The 19,027-nt window shown below is 45.5% G+C and overlaps 1 protein-coding gene across 1 annotated transcript in view; it reads left to right on the top strand.

The window, feature by feature from the left end:
* TBX4 (T-box transcription factor 4) overlaps positions 1-18,508 on the top strand; it is a gene marked incomplete at its 3' end in the record, with an annotated part of 34,723 nt that extends 16,215 nt beyond the window's left edge. The window contains exons 5-8 of the mRNA XM_080630138.1: positions 11,737-11,889; positions 15,587-15,675; positions 16,243-16,484; positions 17,886-18,508. Coding sequence (XP_080486264.1) covers positions 11,737-11,889; positions 15,587-15,675; positions 16,243-16,484; positions 17,886-18,508 — 1,107 coding nt within the window. The remainder of the gene's footprint in view (positions 1-11,736; positions 11,890-15,586; positions 15,676-16,242; positions 16,485-17,885) is intronic.
* Between the last annotated feature and the right edge of the window lie 519 nt (positions 18,509-19,027).

Here is a 19,027-nt window from a genome sequence, read left to right as displayed (position 1 = left end):
TGAGCTTCAAAGACTAATCAGGACCATTTAATGCTGGCATTATTAATCACAGGTGATCTCTCCCCTTCACTCTTCTTTAAGGAAAAATCTTCTTTCATGGAAATGAAATGAAAGCAACTGCTTTAAGGGTTGCACAGTTAAAACGACGTAAACCCTGCAAATGCTGATGTTCCGGTGCCAGCAGCCGTACCGACCTGCTTGCTTTGCACGTGGCATTCTTTTACTCCTGTGTTTTTTCCCTTGGTTAACTGTGTAGCCTAATATATGACTGTTTACACTGTAAAATGTAAACCATAAAACATGCAGGATGTTCGATGTGGCCGTAAAACAAACAGGATGTGCAGTGTTGGTTTTGCAACTTTAAAGGTTTGGCTTTTCCTGACTTTGTCATTTTTTTAACTGTGATTTTAACACTGCATTTTAACAGGGAAGATTTCCTCCTTTTCCGTAAACAGCCTGTTTGTCCTCTCACAATGCTTCCCTAGTGACACAGAGCGGACTCTGGTTTGTGTTTTGGAGCGATACCTGCAGCACGATGAAGTGGCCATGCCCCAGATGAGCCCTGCTCACTTGTGCCAGGCAAGCCTTGTACCACAGCTCCCGCACTCTGTCTTGTTCTGCTGGGAAAATGCCTGAAATAACCTGTTTGAAGTGCCCAGGTCACGGTGTGGTTCAGGCACTGACAGTCTGCCTGGCTAAGTGGGATTTAGCCCTCCTCAGACAGTCCCTTGCTGGGCTTCCAAATTAATCATCTCCTTTAGAGAAGTGATGCTTCACTTTTGCTGTGCACATGGAGGACAGCTGGGCTCTGTACGAGGCGAGCATGAGTTTTCCTCTCAGCTCATGCTGAGAGCTGTTCTGCAGTTGCACAAGTGGCCAATGTCCCTAGGACAGGCAGTGCCTGCGAGGTGTGTGCCCAGCACGGCGCAGTCCTCACAGCCCTGATGCATTATGTTAGGAATAAGAACTGTGTCTCATTTCTAGGAACTAGTTTCCAGCGACTGCAAACACTCTCTCAAAGCTCCCTAAGAAAAAAAAGAAGTCAGAAAACCCACAGGGTTTGTTTGCCCTCCCGTGCTCCAGCGAAGCCTCCCTGCCATTTCCTTTTGTCTTTGATTTTCTCCAAACCTCAAAGCCGCTCGGAGCGATGATTTCTGCAGGCTGCCACTGGTGCTTTTTTCGGTGTGTGGGCAGCTGTGCAGCTAAAGCCATGCTGGTTCACCCTCCCTGCCACCCTTGGCTGCTGTGGGTGCCTGCAGGTGTTGCAGCATCGGGCTCCCTACCTGGCTCCCACTATCCCAGGCTCCAGCTCCTCACGGCATCCCAAAATCCCGCGGCAATTTGTGAGCAGTCCTCTCCAGCCCCTGCCATGCTCCAGTGCGCAAGGCTCAGACAGAAAACACTTGTTCCTTGGGGGTGGGAGAGGCAAGGAGGCAGGGGAGAGGCGCACAGTGGGATACGTTTGCACTAGATACTCCTTTTTTGGATTAACCAAGTTTTTGTTAGATGCTTACCTGGGGACAAAAAAACCCCAAAGGAGCTCTTTCAGCTCCCCTGCTTATTCACCTACTGGCTAGCATCGAGTATGGAGCTGATCCTGAGGTCAGGCTGGAGTGTCCGTGGTGTTACGGGGGTCTCACAAGAAGGACATGATGCTCACGGGTGCAGATGCAGCGCGGGCATGACAAGCCATTGGGCTTCTTCCCTGTCTACAGCCGCTGTGTGTTCTGGCGGTGAGATGCAGTTTTGAAGGGCAAACACATCATGGTGTGGGGGTGCAGCTCCTCTGAGCCTGGCCCCTGGACACCTGGGATCTGATCTGGAAAACAGACAGGCAGAAATTTCACATGATTTCCATGAATTCGTTTATAAATGAATCCATGCCCTGACTCCGTGCACCGTAATAGCTGCGTAACATCAGGGACAAGCAGCCCTGGAGTTCATAAAGAGAAGTGTAGGTATATTTGAGGCTTAAATTAAGTAAATTAAGCAGCTTAATTAATAATCCACAGAGCTGAAGCCCTTGCTGCAACCACAGAATTAGACTGAAGATTATTTACTGTGCTGGCAGGAGGGGATGCTGTACAGGCGGCACTGGAAAGCCTTGCTTTCTGATACCTAGCCCATAAAACCCCGCCACAAATCATTCCTCTTCAGTCCCAAACACTCACTCCTGCTCCTTCCACTGGCCAGTTATCTATTGTGGTAAATTATTAGTTACAGTCAGAGGCATGGGAGGCATTTTTCAATGCAGAAACATAAAAACGTGCAGATTTTAAGTAAGAACAAGTGAAGTGCAGAGCTCTGTAATCTGCCTGGAACCTCCCCTGGTTGAAGCGGGTTTTGTGACAGGTAAGCCAGTGCCCAGCTCACACACTATGGACTGAAAACATGGGCTGTATATTTTCCTCTTGGGGGATTTTTCGACCATGAAAGGCTTCTTTCACACCAGGCTTAACAACTGAGAAATGCTCATGTTGACAATGGATTAAGAAATCAGCAGCCAATGTAATGTTTAGCTGCGGCAAGGTCTATCTGATCCTAAAGAAAGCATTGTAAGCCACCTATGCTTAGAGTAGAATCTTAATTTATGTATTTTCAAATCTTTACATGCTGAGATAATCAGCCTGATAGAGCCTTTGATTTATGTGGGGCTGGTGAGTGACGGGTTAGTGATTCTGGCAGAGCCGATGCTTTGCGCTCTAATGTCATGTAAATAACAGGCAGTTGCACATTGTCTGTGGAGACAAAGATTCTCTCTTAAATGGCAGGAGCTGGGCAAAAGTGGCACATCCTGTACCCATTCCCAGTGTATTCTGCCTGGGAAGTACCTAGCTGTGTTTTCCAGGTGAAAAATGGGAATGACTCCATCATGAATCAGGTTATGTCATTTCAAATGGTAGCAGATCGGTTAGCTAATAGCAGCAGTAGACGATGCACAAAAATAACCTCTCCGTTAGAAAGGATAACATAATACTTTCATTTCCTTCAGAAGGTTAGTTCAAGGCACATGGGGAAATATTGACTGAGTATCTCTGTAGTGATAAATCCTCATGAATGGAATTCCACCTTCTTCAGAGGTTTAAAGTACGTAAACAGTGGAGTGGAGGGTGCCCGTGAGACGGTCCTTATGGCCAGTGAGCCTTGGGGCAGCACAGGCAGCCCCAGCTCCCAGCCCCAGCACGTGAAGGATGCTCAGGGCGGGCGTGAAGCTGTGGAAGGGGCACAGGGAGGTTTGCTGAGGGTCTTTGGCTCGGACCCATGGTGAGGTTGTTCACTTGTGCAAATCATTTCAGGTAATCAGGCTTTTTGTTGTTTTGCTCTTTGGGCTTTTCTTCATCTCTTGACTCCAGGTATTATTTAAGCAGCTGAGATTTGCGGCTCTTTGAAGCAGGAATCATCTCTTTTCTTTCCTACTTGCAGTGTTGAGCAGTACAGCATGAGTGCCTGGGGCACAGATAGCTGTGATAACCCGGGGCACAGCTCCTCAGCTCTGGCTCCCTGAGACCCTGCAAGTGCTGCCCTGGGCAGTGGGCAGAGCTGTTGAGGGTGCAAGGGACCCTGCTCCCATGGGATTGTGTGGGGCACGGGGGCCATCTGTTCCACAGTGCCCCCAGCACGGGGTGGTGTGCAGTGCCTGACAGTGAGCAACCTCCCAGCCCAGCCAGCTTTCCTGCTCATGATACAAAATAATGTAAACAAAGGTACATCATAATGTGCATACAGGTACTTAATATACTTTGAGGGATGGTGAGGATGACCAGCAAGGGCTAGAAACCCCCCCAGCACAGGTTAAGTAGCATTCTTAAACATAAGGGCTGCTGAAAAGAAAGCATTCAGGGCAGACTTTAATTTGGTTTTACACTCTGCACATGATAGACGGAGAGGACATGAGGGTGCCTTTCAGTTATTGGCAAGAGGACAGGCCATGAAGTTTTAGGTACAGTGTTGGGGAGGGCTGCAGGTTGGTGGCTCCTGAGCTGTCTGCAGAGATGTGTTGGTAGTGCAGGAGCCCAGCTTTGCTCCTGAAGACTTTTTGAGTGGGTTTTTCAGTATCCAGCAGAGCTAAAGATGAGCTGGACAGCAGCTCTAAGGAAGCCTGTCTCACCAGACGCAGCGTATCTGGAAGAAAACCCTATCCTACTGTTATGCCACCTCTCCTGCTGATTTTAGGCAGGCTGTGAGTGCACAGAGCCACATAAGGCCAGTGCTTGTAGGTATGGAGTAACATGGAAAACAGCAGAGGAGCAAGCACATCACGTCAGGGGTTCCTGCTTTTGCTGTTGCTGTCGTTAATGACTCCACTGAAATGAAACCTCTGCCAGAGGACTCAGACTTTCTCATGGGCTTCTGCAGCCAGGCCGGCTTGGAGAAGGCGATAGCATCACATTGGTAGTGACAAATTAAGATTGAAAGTGGCAGTTGTGACAAATAAAAGTAGGTATTTCACTACATTGCCCCCAACACAGTATTGCAGAGCTTGGTTATGTTGCATACCTTGTATCTATCTTGCTTCTTGGCTGCTGATGGTGCCTTTTAATTACCATAATGCACTTTATCTGCTCTTGAAGTGTGGGGTTATTTTAGTTTCTGAGATATAACCTATTGAGGTTTAAAGCTACAGGATATTACAGGTGGTGTGTCACTTGTGATAGTATTTTAAGTGATATTCCTGGTTCTCTTGATCCAAATCTGCTACTTACTGGCCTCACCTGTTAATGCTGATGATTTTGTTATTTCTCCCCAGATTTATTATTTACACATTTGGTTTTATTTGATTATCACTGAAAGACTTAATTTTTCTCCTAGTCTTGGGGGTTTCTCTCATTTTTCTATAAGCCAATTTCAGTATTTTCCTGTCTCTGCTCATCAGGCATGCTCAGGCACTTCAATGGGGTTAATGGCCCAGTAATCTCATAAAAACCCCTAAATATTACTTAGATTTATTTTCTTTTTTATTTGTTTGCTCTGTGACTTGTGGCCAAGCAGTTTCCTCACTGGAGGTGCTAAGAGGTTTATGTGCTACCTCGACAGCAGCCTCCCCACAGCCCTGATGCAGGGATGAGGGTCGCCTGCGGCCAAAGGGATAGGGCTGTGCCAGCACCCAGGCAAGGGCCTGCCTGATGGGAAGAGACTTGCTGGCTGCACCCTGCTTGTTCTCAGCGACAACACCACCATAGTATCTCTGTGGCAAGACAGCAGTTTCACATCCTTATTCTCAGCTACAGATTTCTTACATTAAATATATAAGATTTGCTATATATTTTTATATATATATGGTTTCTTTTATAGACATGTGATTTCTTTTATATATATATGGAATATATAATACATGCATATTTTCTTATATTTATATTAAAAAATAAGTAATATACAAGAATTCTATATACATACATTTCTCTTGTTACTAAACTAGCTTTTTTCACAGTCCATCTAAATCTTGAAAACCCCTTTTGTCTAGCCCCAAACATGAAATCCATTTTTTTGGAGCATCACTAAAGCTTTTGCTGAAAGAATATCCATGAGAAGGTTATTTTCTTTCTTTTTACCCATCCATTTTAGGAGATGTCTTTCAGCTGATCTGAGAAATAGTGGTGCCCAAATAGATGATAAAGTCCAACATAAAGTTTTATATTGTCTGCTTTGTTCCTGCAAAAATAAAGGAGCGGAGCTGTGTGCCGCTGGGAATGACGTGTTTGGCCGGGATGAATAGATCCAAGTGTTCAGTTTAAAAAAGCTGGGTGAGAAAGAATCAGTGGAGCTCTTGGTTGAAAAGAAGATTTACATCTCTTGGGTTAAACCTTTCTGTTGTTACGTTACTGGTTTATATGAGTCAAATGCAGTGGATTTTAAAGTTTAAGTAGAATCAGATCCTGAAATTGCCTTTCAGTCTTGGGTGGAGAACTGGCCTGGAGAGGGGCAAGCAAAGAGGTCACAGCTTGCCAAAGGCCTTTTGTGCTCATGGGTGCTGTGGGGCTATGCAGTGGCATGTGGTGTTGCAGGGGACACTTTGGCTCACATGCCAGGGGATGTCTCAGGGTCACACACCTGGGCTCGGCATGTCTGGGGCATTCAGATGCTCATGAGCTTGAGTGGAGATGGACTTCTCCTCCACACCAAAGCTGTATCACAAGTCAGGAAACACGATGAATTTCAGCTGACAGTAGATGAAAAAGGACTGAGGAAAAAAAGGTAAAAAATCCCAGCTTTGGCAATGTCATAAGGAACAATGTGTCTGAGCTCATGCTGAATCTTTTCCCAGGATTTTCCAGCCTCTCTTTTTTTCCCCCATTGTGCTGATTGCCAGGACAAACGTGTGGGTTTGGGAGGCTCCACCTCCGACAGTGCTGTGGGGAGCAGCCTGGCTGGCTTCAGGAATGGGGCTGGCTGGAAAGAGCCCCTTCCCACCACCACTGGGGTACTGCCACACAGCTGTGAGGCTGCCAGCCTTTGAGCAGAACAAGGTGATGTTTCCTGGATATGACCGAAACTAAATTGGATGAGGTTTAGGTTGTTTTAGGGCTAGTGTTTTAGCTGCTGTAGGGGTTGTCTGAATGCAGTGGTTTATTTGGTTGAATTTAGTAATCTGAAGACAAGGGGGAATGGCTTTAAGCTGAAAGAAGGGAGGTTTAGATTAGATACTAGGAAAAAATTCTTCACTATATGGATGGTGAGGCCCTGTCACAGGTTTCCTGGAGAAGCTGTGGCTGCCCCATCCTGGCATTGTTCAAGGCCAGGTTGGACACAGGGGCTTGGAGCAAGCTGCTCTAGTGGAAGGTGTCCCTGCCCGTGGCAAGGGTTGGAACTGGATGAGCTTTAAGGTCCCTTCCAACCCAAAGCATTCTATGATTCTTTCCAACCTAAATGATTCTATGAGTTTAACTGCTTATTTTAGGGTGATGCATCTCTTTGAGCTCCTGAGGTGGATGCAGCGTTGCACTCCCACCATCTCTCCCTGGAGATGTCACCTCCACCCTGGGCAGTACATGTGGGGCAATTCCTGTACCATCAACTTTGTAAAGTTAGGTTTGGGATGTCTGAAGAGATAAACTGCAGCAGTGGTTGTGATTCTGGAAGAGCCTTGTTGATTATCGTACTCTTTTTTTTTCACATGGGTGGCTGAACTGTTGGGTTTTTGTTCTGGTCCTTTGTGCCCCTGCTCATTTTCTCACTGTGGGACAAGGGCCAGCCTCAGCTCAAGGGCTTTTTCACTTTGAAAGAATAGAAGGAAGGAAGAAAGAAGCAGAAAATATATTAAAATGAGAGATTTTATATTAGTTATGTGATCCCCTGAGAGCAACCATAAAATTATGTGGCTTTTTCGTAGCCATTTACTATTCAATATAAAAAGGGTTGTTACCATAACAACCACTGCATCATATGACATTTGATACCTCGGTGAAACAGGGAGTGCTCTTAAATCAACTCCCCAAATTTCATATGAAAGTAAATACATTTTACTGGTGATTTCAAGGCAAGTTTGCATTGCGTCAAGTGATGTGGTACCATTACCCTGCTAAGCTTCTGGGCCTGATCCTGAAAGTGGCAAATGTCTTCAAGCCCTGAAGCCGACATTACTCAGCAGTGTGTGAGATGAGATGCTAAAGCAGTATGTTTTCCTAAGTGAAATTAAATGGAAGGAGCAAATGACACCTTTTTTTTTTGACATTTGTTGCTGACTGGGGAATGCCAAAAAAATAAAGAAGTGGAGCTCTATTAGAAGTCCTGGCTGCCAACTGTGTGATCAGCACAAAGGAGAGAGATGGGGGGGTTAAAAAAAGATGTTTGTGTAAGCTCACATTTGCCTTTGGAGTTCGTCTCGCTGCAATCTGGTCCGCACGTGCGACATTGAGGGGGTAGAAGTGACATCACCCTCGAGATCCGCTTTGGCTCCTCTCTGGCCAGAGTAATGCAGCTCTACTTCACTGCAGGGGGTGCATGGGCCGGGGGGGGCATCCTTGCCTGCTTTGGGCTGAGCAGCGCCGTGACCACCTTGGAAAGCAAGAGGTATAAGATGTTCATCCGATGATAGAGGAGCTGTTTGGGTCTTACCTGGCGCAGCTCGAGGAGGGTCCCTGTTGTTGGGGCCCCGAAGCAGTGGAGACGGTTAGTCACAGCCATTTGATGCCATCCACACTGATGCACATAAAGATAAAGGTTGACATTAACCACATGGGTATTTTTTAACAGCAGTTTTGTTTCTTGAAAGTGTGTGTTTTCCAGGCACTGAGAGGGCTTGGATGGCAGTGGTGGAAGAAGTTTTCCCCACAGGGGCCTAGGTTGAGATGTCCACTTCCTAAACTGGAGTTATCCATCTAATTTGAGGATTATGGTTGGGACATCTGGCTTTGGTTTTTTGTTTTTCAGGCTTTTTTTTTTAATATGGAAGAAAATGTATTTGTTCGACATGTAAATATGCTGCCATTTCATGTAAGCTGAGCTGTTTCTTTCGTAAGGCAGATAATAGACAAGGTCACCAAGTTCCAGAGAAAGGCTTCACAACTAAGCTGGTGTGCCTCAGTCCTGCCCAAGAAACACTGTTTTCCAATTTTCCTTACTAATTTTGTATCCTTGCCCACTATCACATTAAAATTCCCCTCTAACCAACACACCAGTAACTATTTTCAGTGGCAAGATAAGGCAATCACCATTTCTTTTTCAGTACCTAGCCTATTTCAGACTACCAAATTGGTACCAAATTTGTACCAGAGCCAATTTAAGAATGAGTGTGGCAGTGTTTGAGAGCGGCTTAATCTCCCCGTGCCCTCACAATGCAAAAGGTAAGTGCAGGAGAAGATGAAGTTGTTGTTTTAGCATTAGCTTTGAGGCTGAGAGCTCCTCCATCAACTTGTGTCTTGCTGCTGAGGCCCTGCCTGCCCAGCACTGCCCAGCAGCTCTGTCCTGTCAATTAAAATACTTCTCATTTTTGACACAATTCTTTAACTCAATCTTTCCCCTGATGTTCGTCATCGGAGTGGAATTTACATTTGTTTTGTGTATTTTTAGCCAGTGACCAGCTTTCCACAGCAGCCTTGAAAACTATTTAGCCTGAATTGCTGGCATTTCACTTTGCACAGGCAGTGCTTTGCAGCTGAGGACTGAGAGGCTTTTCTGAATGATTTGTAGGGGGTTTGAACGCACAAGGCTGACACCAAGCACAAGGAGGATGCAGCTCCAGGCACAGGCTCTGAAATGCTGGAAATGCAGAGAGTGGTGCTCCCCCCTGAAAAAGATGGGAGGAATCACCTGTGCAGCTGGCAGGGATCGCAGGGAGGTGTCTGAAACAGCACCACGACTTCCCATTTTCATCCCCAATCTGACATGCTGGCTGCTCTGCCAAATAGCTGACAGGTTTATTTCTTCCACTGTATAAGAATGGTGTATTTTTATGGGGCTTTGCTTTACTGGAAGCTATTCCCCATCTGTGTCTGTGGACACTGACTTGGTTAACCTCAGAGCTCTGCGGTTCTCATGTCTATCAATCATGTTTTGTGCTCAGTGGTGGCTGTTAGGCTTTAATCTGGCACATCTCAAGGGGGTGTCCTTTCATGGCTGAGCACTTAAAGAAGTTCAGCGCTTTCCAGTAGGTACTTACACAGAGACACATGAGCAAATACTCACTTTGGTGCAAGGGGCAGAAATGCCCAACCTTGTAAATGCAGTAGCTAAATGAAGCTGTTGAAGTTTTTTCTGTCCCTCCCCGCAACATCCTGCCAGTATCAAGCAGTTCACAATGAACCTCTAGGCAGGTTTGCAGCCATAACTGTAACCTTGAGCATGTCAAAAATTCTTTCCTGAGTGATCCTTTCAGGTTCCCAAAGTCGCCTCCTGTTAATTTTGGAAATTGTTTGGACTCCTTGAGTTTGAAGATGTTATTTAAAAAAACTCCAATTTTTTTACAGGGTTCATTATAGCCCAGTGGATACCACTTTGGAGGGGGAATACAGACTGCTCATCCAGAGTACACTGAAACTTGAGCTCCTAATTTTCCCTTTGGAAATCTCAGTTTAAAACTGTTTTCTTCATCTTGCTGTTGAATTGCTCTGACTCTCTGAACAAGTCACCCAGCCTGGCCAGACCCGGGCAGTTTGGGATAGGCGCACCCCAGCTTCTGCTCCAGATGACCATTATAAATCAGCTTGGCTCAACTCTTAATTGTTGAAAACGAAAATGCCCCTTATGTAAGTCTCAGCTGTCTTGCTTTATTCGTCTTGGCTTTGTTTTACAAGTGGCTGATACATGAAAGCAGAGAAAAGGCTCCAGCTGAAAACCTGAGCCGACCCTCTCAGATCTACGCCCTGCACATCAACAGCCGCAAAGTGGTTAAGAGACTTGATGCAAAGCTGATAAAATGCCAAAAATTCCTCGTTCTCTCTCTTGGGGAGCAGGGAGGGTTGTCTGGAAAATGTCAACAATAAAAATTGCATTTAAGTGGTATATAATGCAGCCAGCTACTGTGGGCAGAGTTATGTGCAGCCAGACGAAGAGACTTAAAGAACACAAGCTCCGTACGTTACCTTCCATCCCAGTCGGAGCACATAGAGCAGTGCCGCCACTGTGAGCTCTCCTTGGCATAGGCAGGCACCAAATAGAAAGGGTTCCTGAAAACAAAAGCCAACCACAGAGTAAATGTCTTCTGTTTCTTGGTAATTCTCATTTAAAATTGGCTAAATCCACAACTAGTGTAAAGTGATGCATTGTGTACATCCGTCTGTCCATCCATCTATCCCTCCATTCATCTACCCGTTTATTTACCACAAGTTGAAGACACCACCCACTGCAGTCTTCCTTACTTGGCCCTTTGCCTGTGTCTTCATCAGAAATAGACATGACCTTGCCAGATGCTTTGGGCACCACAGGAGTGCCAGCCTGGCTGGAGGTCAGCTCCAGGACCAGCTGGGCTTGGGCAGTACACATACACAGTTTGAGTGGGAAGAAGAGATTGAAAGGGGTTATGCTAAGAAAACAAGAAAGCGGTATTCCATCTTTGCCTGGTAAAAGAAACAAAAGCTTTTCTTAAAACCATCCCAGCTCTTAAAAGAAACTCCATTTCTTAAAGCCATTTTCTTCTGTAACATCTGGGCACATCCTTTGTGGAAGATTAATGCTGGGATGGGCAGCGCTGCTTGGCTTCTAATGCTCTGTTGAGGAGCCCTGCAGTGGCCCGAGAGGTGCCTGGACCCAGCCACCTCCACAAGGAGCCACTCCACAAACAGGAAGGGGGAAAAAAATCTGCTCTTTTGTAGTTTTAGCAGCAGATAAAACAAAAATAACTGGCCTTCCTCCCCTCCCCATCCCTGTGGTTTCTGTGATTTCTTTTTTGTCCTTGTTAAACTGTGTATTTTTCAGCTCAGTAAAGTATTTATTAGGATTCTTCACGGAGCGGTCTGCTGGTGAATTATATTGTGCAGCTTCAGCATGAGCTGGGAAAAAAACTTTATGAGTTTTTTTCCACCCAGACTGACTCTATCCAATAGCAATAAGAAAATGAGGGTTTACCAGGAAAGCTTTAAGTTCAGTTCTGCTTGCCAGAGCAGCAGATACCTTTTCTGTCTTGGTTCCTGTGCGTTTATATAGTGTAATTTTCCCGGCTAGTTTGAAAGCAAAGCTAAAGCTGAGCACTAGTGAGCTTTTGTGTCCTGCTGTAAAAATATTGTTTCCAATAGCTATGGCTTGTCTTTTTTTGTTCTTTTTCTTTGAACTGGATTTCTCACTTTATCATCAATTGTTTTTCAGATAATCCTTAATTCAATGCATAAATACCAACCACGACTGCATATTGTGAAGGCGGATGAGAACAACGCTTTTGGGTCGAAGAACACAGCCTTCTGCACCCACGTTTTTCCAGAGACATCCTTTATATCAGTGACCTCCTACCAGAATCACAAGGTATGCTGCTTTTTTGGGCTAAAATCACTGAATTTCTCTTCATGGGCTTTTGCTGCAAACAGCTGCAAAATGATCTTCCGAATTGCTGCAGCACAGCAATGTCAGTGCTGTGCTTTGATGAGTAGGATCTGTTTGCTTGTAGGGAGGGGGGGAGCCTGTTATGCTGCTATTGTGCAGCTGAAATGCCTGCTTTAGAAGAAAAGTTTCCATCCCAGCATTAAGGAAGAGGGATGAGCCAGAGGATGCAGTTAAGGAGCAGTATGGACATTGCTGGCTAACTATATCTTGGCAAACCCTGCGAGTCCAAACACTAATGAATTGGCGTGCTCATAAGCACTAAAATGTCATTCAAAACAGCGAGCAAATCTAATAATGACTAGTAAAGCTAGCTCATAAATCTACAGTGAAAAGTAATTATAGTATGTATATTTAGTGAGACATACGAGGAATGTAACCATAAAAATGCAGCTAAGAGCCTGCTCTGTGGTTAGCACGTGAAGGCAGGAGGGGGTTTAGGTTTGTTTTGGGGGGCTATAGAGTACAATGGCTCAGTTCTGTGCTTTCGGTGTGTGTCATAGGTACCTATGTGTTATAGGGTTTGGCTTCTCTTTTAGCGTGTAGGTAGCGGCAGTAGTAGGTAGTGTTCTGTTTGATGGTTTTACTAACCCAGGCTACCAACAGGACGACCAGCAATGTGACAATTAATTGTCACCTCCCCGTGACAACGGGTGATCTGTCACCAAGGCAGGGAGAGGAGAGGATGACAGGCAAGGATGGCACGGCTTCCTTTTCTATCCTGCTACTGATTTGCCTGCCTTTGCGCAAGCTCCTGCTTCCCCTGCAGTTTTCCTAATGGTGAAGTCCAACTTCAGGGTTGTATGAGGATTAACTGGAGTTTTCAAAGTACATCAGGATTCATAAAGCAGTGCCAGAGCCCTCCGAATGTGAAATCTGCCATGTGTTACTGTGTCAGCTCTGTACACATTCATAGGAAAATACTAGTGAAACAGGAACACATGTGAAATTCTGCCTCCCCAGTAATCTGACCAGACCTTTTCCTCCCAAGCAGGATGCCTGTATGCCCTTTGATGCTTGAAGAATAGAGTCCTTGCAAGAGTTTGCAATTAGTAAGCCAGTTAAAAACTCAGAGCAGAAACATGGATGTGTGTGTCATGGGGTGAAAAAAGCCCAGGAGTACCTGTTTGGACACTGGAGTGAATCCTGTTAGAAGAGTTGTAGCTGTAGGTGTAAAATGACCAGTTGCCCAAACACGGTTAACCAAAAAGGCTCAAAAGAGCTTATTTAATACCTACTTAAAATGTCAATAGTGCCTTTCATCCCTAAGGTTCTCAAAGTGCTTCATAAACTTAGTACTTCCACCGCCATTGCCATACAAGAACTCCTGGGGGGAGGCTGGTAGCTGGGTGGCAGCACAGAGTGGACCTGGCAGGTTTAGGGAAAAAGCCCAGAATAAGCCCTAATTCTTTTGTGAAGACCCCAAGAGGAGCTGCCTGGTGCTGCCCAGCTCTTGCTCTGTGACCTGCAGATGGGAGGGTTGGATGCTGCCCAGCGCAGAGGAGCAGGAGGCAGAAGCTCTCACTACAACCTCATTGCAGCCTCAAGAAAACCACAGCTCCAGAGCAGTATCTGAATGGTTTTACTTATTCTCTTAGGCATTAACAATTTAAAACCTGGTCTGGGTATCTTTTGGAAGGACAAACCACTGAAGTACTTTTAGCTCAGATATATCCAGCTTGCAAGAAGTGTCCTTGTGAATAATTGTCTTTCTAAACAAAAAGTGAGTCTTGGTTACAGAGCTGACTGTGGGCTCCTAGAGATGGAAAGCTGACGATAGAAGATACCCCTGAGTACAGATCAGTATGGATAGCTAGCCCAAAACTCCCTCCTGAATCGGATGAAGCCAGGGGAATGTGACAAGGGGGTATCGAAGCCCTGATTCTTCTCATGTCAGAGGAAAACCTCAGTCACTAAATAACAAAACTAAATTATAATGTACAAACCTGATGTGGGTTAGGAAGGGCTCTTCGCTTCTTGTGGTTTATCAGCTGATTGGGAGCTACCCTGGAGCCACTGCAGGCTGCGGGAGAAGAGAGGAAAACCTTGAGCCCTTGAGGCTGGTTACATTCACGTCACCACCTTCCTTCTCTATTGCAGACACTGGCCAGCTGTTTTCTCAGGAGTTTTTTGGGAAGGGATATTTTTTGTAGCAACACTCTTGCAAATTCATCTGAATGCAGAACTTGCTGGTTATCCTCACCGCTGAAATCAGATGCAGGCTGGAGCAAGCCTGCGGCTGGCTAGCAGGGGGAGCAGGGCTGCACTGTCTCAGACAGAGAGGGGACCCAAGGGCAGTGGGTCTGCAGAGACACGCGTGTCCTCACCTCCCCATTAGTATCCTGCCACGATGCCACCTCGCCTCCTCCTGGAAAAGGTCTTTTCAGTGACAGCTGGATGACCAAGGAGATGATTCTGGTCACTGATGTCCCTTAGTAGGGAAAGACATTACTAAGACCTGGTTCTGTCCGTGGTACGTGTTAGACCTGTCTATAACCTTACAGTCAAAGGGCCTGAGAAATATATTTGTGCACAGACACATGTACAGGAGGTGGACAAGGGATGATTTTAGGAGTTCCTGTGTCCCTACAAATGCTCTGGTGCTGTTCTGGCATTTTCTAGCTCCTGAAACCCTCTAGGGGATCTTGGCCACTGCCCGCTTGTCTTTACAAAATCCTTTGTTAAAGAGATCATTTATTTTAATTTTTCCCTGGACAACTGCCTTTTTCCAGCATTCCTGACCATTGCATGGCTTCTGTATGTACCTGCCTTAAAGGTACATACCCACAGGTAAAGGGAAGGGATCAGGTGGCAGGATTGGCAATGGAAAACTGTATTTACTGGGGCTATAAGATAGAGGAGCTAGTGAATATCTTACAGGAAATTTCACACATCATTTTGTTAACAGAATTTTCATGAAATGGCAGATCCTTTATAGCTTTCTTACAAAAGCTGCGCTCCATCAAAATTAAGTCTACACCAAGTCAATTTTAAGGCATTTTGACCCTTTTAATACACTGTAGCTCTTGGGGGGAAAGACACTTCTTACAAAATCACAGCAGCTTTCTCTTGCCTGAAGATAAAGCACTATTTGAGTTATGATTCTTTTCACAGAGGAAAAATGAATGATGTACATAAAGATGAATTGTTATGGAAATGAGGGAGAACCATGCCATAAGCAATAGGGCTCTCTAACATGGAAGCATAGGAGACTTTCTTTTAAATCACACATATATATTCTCTAACAAGAGCCCAGAATAAGAACACAGCACCCAGAATAAGGCCAAGACTCAAGGAAATTCGCTTTCCTGTCCTCATTTATAGTTGACAATTCTGTCAGCTTTAAAAGCTGCTTCTGCAAGATTTAGCACTGAACCTGACAGCTCAGTTTCACTCTCAGCGCTGAAAACAGAGACACTGCCTCTGCCACTACATCTCTGAATGGCTGAAACTCTTGTGGACTCTGCATTTCACAGAGTGTCACACAGGACAGGACATCTATGTCTATCTATATCTATTCTATGATTCTATGATCTAGAGACCTCCAGCCTGATACCTGCTGCTGCACCTCCGGATCTGATCTATTTTCAAATGCTTTGTGCTTGGTTTCATTCTTTTAAAGATAACCCAGCTGAAGATTGAAAACAACCCCTTTGCCAAGGGATTCAGGGGGAGCGACGACAGTGACCTGCGCGTGGCACGACTGCAAAGGTACAGCTAAGGAGTGCGAGGAGGGGTGGTGGACAGGAGGGATGATGGCAAGGAGGTGCTTAGTGGGGTGGCCTCCTGCTCATCAGGATCAGGGAGCCGCTACAGTGTGCAGGCTTGTGCTCGTGTGTATGCATGGGTGCCCTGAAACCAAGCAGCAGGTATAGACAGACAGTGTCCGACACGCACCCTTCAGACCTGTGCCCGGTGCAGAAATACAGTCTTACAGTGGAGCTTTAATCCTTATTTTGCTACTAAAGTGCTGAACCTCTCTGGAGAAGTTCAAAGTGTCTATGCCATGGGGCATCACATTTGTTTGTGCTTGAGGGCATTAGGGCTTTCAATGCCATTTATACCCCTGAAAAGCTCTTCCTGTAATTCAGTGACACACTCTGTGTGTTGTTGTAATACTTACCCCACCCAGCAGAATGCAGTATGATCTCATCACATTTGGCAAAGGGTGCTGAAGATGTTAGATGGAGATGGTCTAGTGAAGCCAAACTACTATTTCATCTTTCCGTTAAGGCTGATTACTATCTATCTGGTAATATTTTTTCCCACCTCTTTCAGCAAAGAATATCCAGTAATTTCCAAAAGCATCATGAGGCAGAGGTTGGTGTCCAGTCATGGCCAGCTTTCAACAAAGCCAGATGTTAACCCACTTCATGGGAATCACCAGGCCCTTCAACATTATCAGTATGAGAACGGTGCTCACATGCAGTTTGCAGCTTCAGATACTCAAGATCTGCCACTCAACACCTTCACAGCACAGAGAGATTCAGGGCTCTTCTATCATTGCCTAAAGAGAAGAGGTAACTTGAGTTTACGGCTGAAAAAATATTACAGCAAATAAACCTAAGAGCAGGAGCACTGAAAGCTTACTGCTAATTCTAGTTTGCTTTGGATTGGTCTCTCAGGCCTTGATCTTCAAAGATACTGATGTGATCAAAGTGTTTTGGAGGGCCAGGGTCCAAGGGCTGGGTTTTGGGGCAGTTATTAGTGATTTGGTCCTGTAGAAGGCAAATTCAGACTCTAAGAAGTCAAGAGACCCACCCCCAAAAAAATCAGAATGCATAATTCAAATGGCACAAAGCTACACTGGAAAACTATCCATTGTTAGACTCAGATGAATTAATAATTGTTTGGAGGAGGCTTTATCTATCCTGAGATGTTCTGACACTGCCCATTAGCATTAATGAAGCTATAGACATTCAGCACTTTTTCAGGACAAAGCCAGTAGCAATTCTCTTGATGTCTGCACATTACCGGGACCATGGTAGCTGTGTGTAAGCTTCCCTTTCTAGTTCTAGTTCCCTTTCACTAGTTCTCAAGTGTAAGTGAGCTGTAACTACATTCTCTTCCTTTTAGCCCAGTATCAGATGAGATCATGGAATGGTTTAAGTTAAATGGAAAAATTCTGCACAAAAAAAATAACCCTTTTATTTGCATGTCTCATTGGCCACTAATTTGTTTAAGCTGTGAGAATCCTCTGATCATGGGCAAATGAAGAATCTAACAGCACCAGTAATGAGGACTGCAAGGCAAATGTATAGCTTTAGCAGATGTTCCATGTGCAGATGAATTCACTAATTCACCCAGAGAATACTCCTAACAACTAACAGAAAGCTGCTGGTAAACACAGCCACAGTCATTGCAATCTGCAGGAGAGGGGCTACGGCTTCTCAGTGTAAAGCTGAGGACTGATGGCTGGGAAAGGGCCCCTTTATCTGGAAATATTTCTGCAGCTTTTGACATGAATATCTGGGAAATGTATGGTCATTTTTGTAATGACAGGAAGGCAGGCTGCGATAAGACCCTCTAAGAGACTTCTTGAATTTGTCAGGAGTACCACTGCGAGAGTGTCAGGGACCTCTGTTATCTGGATGAACGTGAAGTAATCTCTGATGTGAGAATAGTAGCCCAAGTCTCTCACTTAACCTGACGAATGTCACCAGAAGGCTTTGAGGCCAAGGGGATTAGCCTGACATTTGCAACACGATGTCTTTTTGATGTTGCACGCTGTCTTTCCAAACTAAAATGGTTTAAGTGGATTAATCTGAAAAAGAGCACCAGTTGTTTAGTGAAATGGTCACAGACGGAATGCTCAGCTTCTAAGGGGGCTCCATAAAACCACCCCAGGCTCTTAGCAGATTGCTGTTAAACACCATTGCTCTGGGAGCTGCTCCTGAAAGTGCGTTTTTTGTAACTTGCAGAAAGTGCTCGGCACCTGGACCTGCCCTGCAAACGCTCCTACCTGGAAGCCTCCTCTTCTGTAGGAGATGATCACTATTTCCGTTCCCCACCTCCGTACGATCAGCAGATGTTAAGCCCTTCCTATTGCAGCGAGGTGACTCCGAGGGAAGCGTGCATGTACTCTAGTTCTGGGCCTGAAATTGCTGGTGTCTCAGCGGTCGATGACTTGCCACCTCCGCCTCCTCCCTTGAGCTGCAATATGTGGACTTCTGTTGCACCTTACACCAGCTACAGTGTTCAGACAATGGAAACTGTCCCTTACCAGCCTTTCCCTGCTCATTTCACTGCCACCACCATGATGCCACGGCTCCCGTCCATCACGGGTCAAGGCTCGCAGCCACCAGGTAACAGCCACTTCAGTGTCTACAACCAGCTGTCCCAGTCTCAGGTTCGGGAGCGTGTTCCTTCTTCATCTTTCCCACGGGAAAGGGTGCACCCGTCTGTGTGCGAGAGAAAACCCCCCTCTCCGCACCTAAACGCGGCGAACGAATTCCTGTACTCACAAAGCTTTTCCTTGTCGAGGGAATCATCGCTGCAGTATCATTCAGGGATGGGGACTGTGGAGAACTGGACTGATGGATGACTCTGACGGCCAAGCGATGCCACAGACAACGTTACTGCTCCAGGACAGTGTTCAATCAGTGTTGATACCTGTGGGTAACTTGCACTTCGGTGAGACAAATGTGCATTTCCAGAGGGATTTGTGTGGGTGAAGAGCTTGTATCTTCAGACACACAGAGAATTACATCTCCTGTCTCAGTGGGCTGGATTCATCAGTCTCTTACTGACTCCCGAATAAATTAATCCTCACATCTTCATTACTGATCCAGTAGAAACCATCTTCATGACTAACAAGTGAAGTAGCTAGTAATTTTCTTTTACTTGTAATATTAAACATCCATAAGCAGATTTTGGCTATTTGGGAAAAATACGAGCTTCACTTTCATGGTACTTGGTTCATGAAGTCACAGCATCCCAAAACTGAAAGGAAAAAGTGACCTGTTCAGTTGCACAGTTCAAAGACTGCCGTAGCAGCACTTCTTTAGCTCTTTTCATCTGTAGAAATTACTTCTTCCTCTGGAAGTGATGGAGTCATAGGAGC

Source organism: Psittacula echo (genome assembly GCF_963264785.1).
Source record: "Psittacula echo genome assembly, chromosome: 15".
In the NCBI taxonomy this organism is placed as follows: domain Eukaryota; kingdom Metazoa; phylum Chordata; class Aves; order Psittaciformes; family Psittacidae; genus Psittacula; species Psittacula echo.
The sequence above is the reverse complement of the archived record's forward strand: the minus strand, read 5'-3'. Positions and strand labels throughout refer to the sequence as shown.